The sequence below is a fragment of the Haemaphysalis longicornis genome, unplaced genomic scaffold (assembly GCF_048455015.1).
Source record: "Haemaphysalis longicornis isolate Haplotype H1 unplaced genomic scaffold, Haemaphysalis longicornis Haplotype H1 scaffold_2, whole genome shotgun sequence".
In the NCBI taxonomy this organism is placed as follows: Eukaryota; Metazoa; Arthropoda; class Arachnida; order Ixodida; family Ixodidae; genus Haemaphysalis; species Haemaphysalis longicornis.
In genome coordinates this window covers 163,064,327-163,073,835 of record NW_027526295.1, presented here as the reverse complement: position 1 = coordinate 163,073,835, position 9,509 = coordinate 163,064,327, and the positions used below count along the sequence as shown (strand labels likewise).

At 44.8% G+C, this 9,509-nt stretch overlaps 1 protein-coding gene across 1 annotated transcript in view; it reads left to right on the top strand.

Annotated features, from left to right (window-relative positions):
* The first annotated feature begins 6,235 nt into the window (after window positions 1-6,235).
* Window positions 6,236-9,509, top strand: part of Alpha-catr (alpha-catenin related) — a 216,549-nt gene continuing 213,275 nt past the window's right edge. The window contains exon 1 of the mRNA XM_077698542.1: window positions 6,236-6,328. Coding sequence (XP_077554668.1) covers window positions 6,239-6,328 — 90 coding nt within the window. The 5' untranslated portion in view covers window positions 6,236-6,238. The remainder of the gene's footprint in view (window positions 6,329-9,509) is intronic.

Below are 9,509 nucleotides of genomic sequence, written 5' to 3'. Positions count from 1 at the left end.
GTGATGTGCAAACTTTGCATAACAAAATAAAAATAGAATAAAAACATGTCTATAACTATTAAATTTGGAAGTATATTTGAAGTTCAATCACTGGAAACCAGAACTTTGCTGGTAGCTTTGCTACAAAAATATAAGGTTAAGTCTCCTGCCACGCGCGTGGCACGAGCTGCGCCCCCCTGGCAACAGCTGCTGCCACGCAGAAGTGACGTCAAGCTAAAGTAATCACGTGACTTCCTGTGACGTCACAAAACAAACGTCATATTTACGTCATTTGATCATGCCACTTTTTTGTGTTGACGACGGCAGCCGGGTGTTCGCGTCCTGTGCCCCGATGTTCTCCGCCCGTGGTTCGAATGGCAGGCCTGACGCATCGTTACGTCCTTATCTCCCTGTACAGCGGCTGCCTCGCGGCGCTTTTTTCTTGTTGGGAGTGCTTGTAATTATTTAGATTGGGTATTTTTTTGTGAACTTGCTGTTGCACGTCTTGGTAAGCCTAACGCATTGTTTTCTGCACGCTGCTTCGCCCCGCTTTTTACATGCTCCTAGAACTGTACTGTTGTCGTTTAATATTTTGTAAGCTTCACGTTGTTTTGCAGTTCGCGTGCTATCGGCTTTACGCGCCTGCATTTGTTGTCTACTTGTGCCTCGCTTCTTCCATGCCAAGCCTTGTGTTCTGATTCTGGAGTGGTGGCTCAATTATAAAACGTAGGGATCAGTATTTTCCATCGCGTCGCGCCGTGGCGAGCGACGTAGTGTCAGCGTGTGCACGAATCGAGTGTCGTCAAGTAGCGCACGGCATCATCGAACGCAATCCGATCTCGCATGTAGCTTCTGCAATTTTTCCCCCGGGGCAGTAGTACTGTCGCCGAGAAATGTATCCTAACTATTCCACAGAAACGATCTGTGCACGTGGCGCTGCAAAATCCGCGCAGGGAGCGCAGTTGCACTTCCGTGGGTGGAGCCCAACTGCCCGTCCAAAGATATATCTATTCAAGATACCACTGAAACCATTCGCTGACTGGCTGGCTTCTTGTGCAAGGAGGCTCAAGCTCCAACTGTGCAAGCATGGGAGAAGTGCAGCCGACGTGTGAGCCAAGTTTGGAGCTTCTCCTAATAGTCCTTTAAAAGTCTGGTGTGCATAAGGTTAACAAGTGACAATTCAGTTATTGTTCATCTATGCTCAGATTTGTTGCTTAGTACCATTGTGCTTTCAACTTAGGAAGTCTTAATGAAATGATAGGCAAGGCTTAAAATTACTACTTGGCTTTTTTCCTTTCCTTCGCTCCAGTACCTTTCGCCTCCTCTAACCTGGTTAGGCAACAGAACTTCCTCCTGCATCTGCTTTTTGAGTATGTATTTTGATAGGCTCGTTCCTTCTTTACTCTTGTGTTTGGCTTGGTTGGAATTGAACATAACCAGCCACAATACTTTCATTCACTCAGCAGGATGGGCGATGATGAGAGCTTATCTCGGAGGCTTGCAGTCTTTGCACAAATTCCAAGTGGCTGTGCCATCTATATGCCCATCCCAAGCACTCTGCGGAGTTCAACCTGACACTAATGCGTGTATTCGCAACTGGTGAAGCGTGCTTAAGCGTCTACTGTCAAAGCCTTTGGGGTAGTGAACAGGAAGAGTTTCCAATTGTGAGGGGACGTTTCACATTCTATTGCTTTTTAACTCCGCACTGTGTAAACTGTTTTGGAAAATTGCTGAAGTGAATTTACTTAGTGGTAAGGGGCTTTATAAAATGTCCCAACAATGATGCAAGTCTCGTCAGAAGCCAGCTGCTAGAAAACACATTCACAGGTTGTGTGTTGTGTGCCCATTAGCTGTTTCTTTTTCTTCCACAACACGGGCACTTAAACAATCCTTTAAGCCAACAGGCTTAAAAAATAGTTCATCAAGTACAACTTCGGGGTAATGTTTGGTGTCGAGCATGACATTGCCCACTCCCAAGAGTACTTCTTAATACCTTGTGCAAGAACTGGAGCCAAGGCCACGTGCATGGATGTGAATGTCTGTCGGTGTTTGTGAAAGTTGCAGTACAGCTGGAAGGTGTATGGATCATGGGTGGCTTTAACAATAAAATGACTGCTGAACGTACTTTTGCTCTGGTATCAATGAGCAGCATGTGAGCATTGATAAGTGCTTCACTGTTGACATTTTTGTTACACAAAAGCAGGCCATGTTAAGGCCCCCTGGCAAATATTCATGAAAAACACTGGACCAAAAAGCTGCCAACACATGGAAACCATTTTGATCACGGCACCTTTCCTAGTACTTCAGTACCGTTTATCAGTTCTGTGTTTTTTCCCCCCAGCTAGTAAACTATCCCAGCGTTGCACCTTAAGCCAGAAATCAAACGCTTGTCAATGACAAGTGATCTGCCAAACTTCCGTGTCTATGCAAAAAGTGAGTAGCTCTACTTTCTGTGCACTGTTTGTGCTGTGAAGCTCCGTTTCTAAACAAAATGCCAGGGTTCTTCTGGAAGATGCACAGCATTAAAACCTCAACAAAAAAGGAATAAGCACGCGATACTTTCTTGCACTACACTAGAGCCCTGCGGGAAAGCCAAACCAGCAAGTGATCTTTTTCTACAAAGCGCTGCAGAGGAGCCAAGAAAAAGATTCCTTTTTGCGGACACCAAAGCTACGCTGGAAAGCCAAAATGTGTGGTGTCTGTTACTGCAGATTAGCTGCAAGACGGGCATGTTCACGCAAAGATTTATGAACCAGGCTGGCGGGGTAACAAAATCATTGAATGAGGTTACAACTAGTTACAACAAAATGTGTTATGAAAAATGATATAATACTGTTTGCTATAAATAGCAATTAAAGGTATAAAATGGTTCTGACACCAATTAAATGGCCTGTTGGAAATAATTGGCAAAACCTAAAGAGAAACATTTCATACAGCTGCAATTGAGAAATAGTAAAGCGTGGTTGGGGCCTGAATTCAGCAGGCATGCTCCAGCTGAGAATGTATAATTGCAGAGCAAAACAATTATAAAGGCCTAGGGAAAAGGTGAGCTTAGTTGAGTTTACCACCAAGGTATTTGGTAGAGAGAATAGTTACAAAAATAAAGAAGCAACATGGGAAGCTTTATTTTCCTTGATTTAAGTTTATCAGCACTGAGCTTCATGTTCTGCATGTCCCATTGAAGAATGTTACACCTGCATATACTCGGCACATCACATTTTACGGTATAACACAGTTTACTTCGAACATAGGTAAATAAGAGAATATTGCATAAGCAGTTCATTTATACGTGAAATAGAAACAGCAGGGTTTTTAAAACGAAGCCCGTAAGTGTACTGAATGAAAGGGACCAATGATGAGTTTATGTTGTCACTAATAACAAATTTCAACGACCTTGTCAGAAACAAACCTCTTCCATGGAGGGACTGTGTGTACTCAAGATTTTTTTGATAAAAGGTTGTAAATGCCCTGTAAATGTATGTCAAAAGGTATTTTAACGCCCTAGTCGTGGCCTGTGAGTCATCGGCGCTTTTTTCTGGTGTTTAGATGATCAAGGGCTGTTGTACGGGATCCACCTTCTCTTCTCACTTTGGTCACCATCTTTCTTAGTCACTGCATTCATGTGCTTGGTCAGGGAGCTAACAAGCGAGGACGAAAGTCGGCACCAACTATCAGCCGAGTTCCTTCAGGCTGGGACAATTGCTGGAGAGGCTAAACAATGTTTTTAAAATCCCGAACTGAGAGCTTTCACTTTTTGTTTTGTTAAAGAACATTTAGGCAACCCTGCAAGAACTGTCCGAAATAACAAAAATGACTATTGTGCCCGTTAAATAGTTAATCTACGCACAGTGAACGATGGCATAAAATCTATCAATGCGAACCTACCCTTGGAACCTGCTTAATATTTAGCAGAGACTCACTCCATTCATTAGCTGTTTTATGGCACTGTGGGTGGGCTACTGGCTTCCACCTATGGAGCCAGTGGGCCGCGCTAGTTTCCAGTCGTCCTGTCAAATGTTTTTGGAGACTAGCACTACCCTGCAGTGTACGAGCCATGGATTCCTTGGGTTGGCCATGTGAAATTCTAGTGAATCGTTACAAGCCACCAAAGAAAGTGAGCATTTGTTTATCGACCACTGTTTTGTGGCCACGAAAAGTTTCGTTCATTAATTAAAAAGACTAACAAATGACATCAATTTTATTGCAAACTTCAAACAAATAACTGGTATTACAGAAAATGTGTAAAGCAGCTGGAGCTCCATAGCCACTTTCCAGCTATTTCTCCATGCCATCAGAGAATCTTGTTTGTGCGACTAACAGATACCGACCTATTCCACTGCAAAGAAACATATGTAGTGGGGCCTCTAGTTCCGTTTGATCATATCACTTGAGTGTTTACGTACAGTTAACATACTGATGACTGTGTTTATAGTGCATGCACATATAACATCAATGTAGTTTGAAATTGGGATCTTTTGCACCATTTCTTTTTGTTAAATTCGCCCCATGACAGCCTTGACGTTTGCCTATCAATTACATTTGCAGCATGCTCGCTGCTTATACCTGTTTACACAAACAATCTGTAGATGCTTTCACGTTCCAGGCACATCTTGAGATTCTCTTTGACGTTGCTTATTGAGCCTGTGCAGAACCCATAGGTTTTCATATGCTGGAGTGCATGAAGGTGTTTTAGACATGATGGCCGGCCAAGCGTATACCCTTCCTATTACCGTCTCTACAGCCTCTTCTCTGACCCTATCGTCTGGGTGTGTGCCCTGAATTAACTTCCTTTGCATGAGGGACTCAGTCAAGTCTGGCCAACATAGCGTACACCACGGTACAGTGAGACGTGAAAGTTATACCAGTGCAGTGGCTACGAGATGAAGTGTCTATCTAGTCTACCTTTTGAAGGTCGCAGGTCCTAAACTGTCGTAGAATCATGTATTCTACTACGAAATCTTTGGTTTCTACTAGGAAATCTTTTTAAGCGCTGAATGTCACGCAATTATGATCCTTGTGGCGCATGCTCACAAGACTTTTCTGCTCATAAAACGTATCGTGGGTGTAAAACAAATTTTAAGCTACAATTTCGCCCACTAGAAAATAAGAACTTCCCGTTTTTCGGAAGTTTTCCTTGCTAATATTTCAGAAGAGATCTACTGTAGTGGTACGTACGTGGTACATGTGTGGGGACACCAAAGATTACCTTTCCTATTCTTGGCGCAATTGTCTGTAATTGTAATGCGCACATGTGCCTAGTAAAAAACGGTTGCCGCCACTACCCTTCGTCCTCGGCACTGTACATTCTGATTATCTTTTGGCGCTGCTAAGTTGTCTTCATTTCGAGAACACACACCGCGATTTCAGGTCGCCCATTTAAGCATTCTGGACTTGCCGTGGTGCAAACTGTTGATAGCAGATGCCGCCGCGCCGACATGCGTCGGGGGGTTCACAGAATTACGCTCGGACGGTGTCTTTTCTTGTGTGGAACGTAGCTTGTTCGAACGAGGCCAGTCGGCTGTGCGATGTCGTCTCACGTACGCTGAAACTGTACGCACGTACCATCGGCGTACACCAAGCATAACCAAGCGGTCACAGGTCAACATTACTCGAGAGCGGCTATTTTGCTGCGGTCTGGAAAGGCTGGCTGGGTCCCCACGCAATACATAATTACAAGCAACTTTCTCACGTTTTCAGATAGTGCTTTTAACAATATGAACTCCAGTTTATCTACGTTGTCGGCCCGAGAAAATCGGAGCTTCGTCACGCTTTCGGATACGCGACTCCATGTGCGCGATACGGCAGCTGGCAGCAGCAGCAGCATCGCCGGCTGCTCCCGCAAGAACAAAAATTGTTTGTTTAGAAAAGTTTTAGCAGTTCAATGGTGCGTTATTTTGTACTGCAAATGAAAAAAATGTGTATTTCGGACTACACTACACAAAATAATGACAATTATTAATGTTATGACGTCAGTATGACGTCACGCGTGGCAGCAGCCGTTGCCAGGGGGGCGTGGCTGCTGCCACGCGCGTGGCAGAAGACGCTGCCAAAATATAATGTCTGTTTTGTTAAAAAACGCAAAATATGCCAGGGTTATTATAAGAAAAATACATTTGTAAGCAAATTTATAGGCAAAAAAATAAATTTAATCAATTCTGTGTTTTGAAATTCTACAATTGTCTGTCGTTTATTTCGACGGTACGACAAGAGCGCCACACTTCTCTACCTCAGCGCTGCCCTGGCGTCTGTTTTTGCCAAAATGGCTGCGGCCTGTTGTGGGTCGGACTCTTGGAATTTGGACATCAAAATCAAGTCCATCGAAAAGACCATCGCGCCCTTGGTGCAACAGGTGAGACTCGCCGGGCAAGTTTTTTTCAGCACGGTCGTTGCGCTGGCCCAATGCATACATCCAGTGGTGCTGTTGCGGAAACTTGTTCCGCTCACTCCTCGCGTGCCTGGGTGAGCGCAAATCGTCTGCTATCGATGCTTGGACGCAGACGACCATCCGTAACGCCACAGTCGCCGGCACATCGGCGCGCGGGCTGCTCGCGAGATGGCTGGAATTATTCGTCCCCTCCAGTTTACAATACAATTTCCTTCGTCTGAAGTTTGAGAATACTCCCTCATCGCGAAGAAAAGAGAGAAAAGGAAACGAAGAAACGCCGTGTTTTGGTTGCCAAGAGCGACTTCTGGAAACAGCGCAGGCCGGGGTTTCAGCGCTTGACCTTTCCGTCCAAGCGAGGGATTTAGATGTGTGCGCGGAAGTAGCGCGGACAGGATGCGCTTAATCTCCCGGCGTAAGCTTGATGAAGGCGGGCACCAGCAAATTAATTTGCTCCTTTTCGAAACACGGCTCTCACTGGAAAGATAAATGGTACAAAAAGCAAGCCGATTCAACTCGTGTTTACACCGCGATTGTTTCTGGAACTTGTCCGTGGGTCAATTGCTTTAGTTTCAGTACATGGAGGTCCGGACTTGGTACGGCTTTCCTCACGTGTATTGCGGAAAACACGTAGGTTTAGCTTATCAGTGTATATATGGCGGTTAAAAAAAAAAGAGTTTTCATCCGCTATCTTTATGAATAACGGCAGACATTTCTTACTCCCTTTTTGCAAGATTAATGACGGTTTGGTTCGCCTCGGCCGTAGTGCATTCCTTTACGCTTGCTTGCGAAAAAAAAGAATAAGAGGAAGGAGGTTCTTTCCAAGTTATAATGGCACGTCGTCTTTTGGGGCGATGAACCCGTAATAAAAGTAATTAAATTTTTTTCCGCTCTTAGATTTCGCGATGCTTTGCACGAGGGTGGATTAACCAACCTTAAAGGTTGGTTGATCTCAGTGCTCCCGTGGCTGCGGATTACAGCAAATATGTTGAACCCTGATGCCTTGAAAACGCGCGGTAACACAAATCCTGACATGAGAACTAAAACAAGCCGTTGCATTAGCTGATGAAAAATGAATAAAAAAGATTGAGTTATAAAAGTGGATTTGCACAGTGGGGGATTTGAAAGATAATAAGAAAGCTCCTAACCTACAGTGCCTACGCATTGTTTATGAGTTCGCAGGATTGCCCGTGAACCATGATTGAGATTTACGCCGCTGAAGTCTCTTTCATTTGCGTCATTTTGTCATTTTGAGTGATGTATATTGAACTGCCAGTAACGCCAGTTGAAGGCTTGGTTTTACTGGCCTTCTACCTTGCTCTCCCGTTCGTTGCCGAAAGTTGCAACTGACACAGTCGACACGCTGTGTGCGCGTTGAGTGCACCTTCAAAAAAGAAAAAAACAAAAACGAGGCGAGAGACATTTATGTAGTGATACTTGGTAGTAATGTGTTCAGATGCGCGGCTGAATTATACGGAATTCTTGGAACACCACGGCTGAGGGTACACAAAGCTTTAATAACGCCATGGCGCTGCTCCTGTTAGATGCATCCCTCCCCATCCCGCAAAGAATTCCAAGAGGCCATTTCGTTGATTCGACGAGGCTTTTGTCTTTGGCGTCCTTGTTATTCATGCCCAAAATTAGCAGTAAACTCCTTAAAAATAACTGTCTTCTGGTTCGAAACCTTAGCCACATCTAGGCGTAATTTTTTTTTTTGTATGACCACGCCTCTCACGAGACGCAATTCTCTGCACCCACCATTTTTCTAATACCCTTCACATGCAGCAACTGAAGCAGGACTGCGAGAGAGAAGATAAAAGGTCATCGTGGGTAACGCTCACTCATCTGGACATCCTAATGAATATTCAAAGCTGATTAGTGGTCGATGCTATTGGTCTCGGCAACGCTCGTTAGAAGCTCATTTGGGGCGCATCCAAGTCGTCCAACAGGCCAGCACTTCTCTCAAGAGGCTCCAAGAAAGAAAAAGAAATGTCGCCTCATGGCCAGAGATTCAGGGGACAAACATACTGATGGCGCGCAAAAAAAATAAAATAAAAAAAAATAAACATTCGAGAATGTGTGGCGCTTTATGAGCGCTTCGTTACGGGGTTCGCTAGTGCAACATTTCCTGCACAGCACGCAAGCTTGCAGGAAAAGCGAGGAAAGAAGCTCGGTGGAGTACAGAAAATATCGTCGCGGTGATAAGCGGACTACAGTTTCGCGTTTTTTTTTTTTTAAGTGTGAGATTCACGTACTTTGAGTGAAGATGTTTGTTAGTTGTTGATTGATTTAAAACTTGTACAACGGCATATTGTAGCTGTTTTCGGCGAGCAAATGCGATTTTAGCGTTCTTCGTGTTGCCAGCAGCGCGAAGGTGCATGTTGCGAAATGATTATTACATCGGCAATGTAGCAGTAGCAGGCATCGGATGCGGGTATATCAAATATCTGGAAAAGGGGACAACAGCCCTAAGGGATTTTCTCGCGAACAGATTTTTTTTTTCTTTCCAAACGCGGTTCCTTGACTTAATCTGTGTATTTTGTTTTTGTTAGAGCTGGCGTTTCAAAAAGAGTGTATCGAGTTCGCACCGTAATGTTAATAGTTTGAATCTAACCTGTTTTTACGCAACCTTCCTCTTCACAGAAACAAGTGCTTGCCTTTTACGCATCCTATTGCGCATGCTGTAGGATTGAGAGACACTTTGCGACGTCGCCGTGCAGTGCGGACAACTTTCTTCGTGGTAAAACCCAACTACGATACTTTCGCAGCTTACCTGGAATTCTTAATACCCCCCCCCCTTTCCACCCTTCATCTTCTGCGGTCGGTGGAGGTGAAGAGAGGGAAGGGTGTGATCGAAGGGGATGAACGCAACCGCCGTGGTGATTACAGACGTAGGGTGTCGGGCCACGATTTCAATTCCCGGCTCTGGAGACTATTTGGGATGGAGGCGAAATGTCGAAAACACTTTTGCGTGCGATGTTTCAGCGCACGGCTCACTCCCGGCTTGGCTATGTCAATCCGTAGCCCTCAACTACGGTGCATATCGTACCAAGCTGTAGCTTCGGGGCGCAACACCGAAATTCGAAAAGAAATTGCAAGGTCAGACGGGTAGGTTTCACGTGACGCCCCGCATTTCGTATTTATCGCA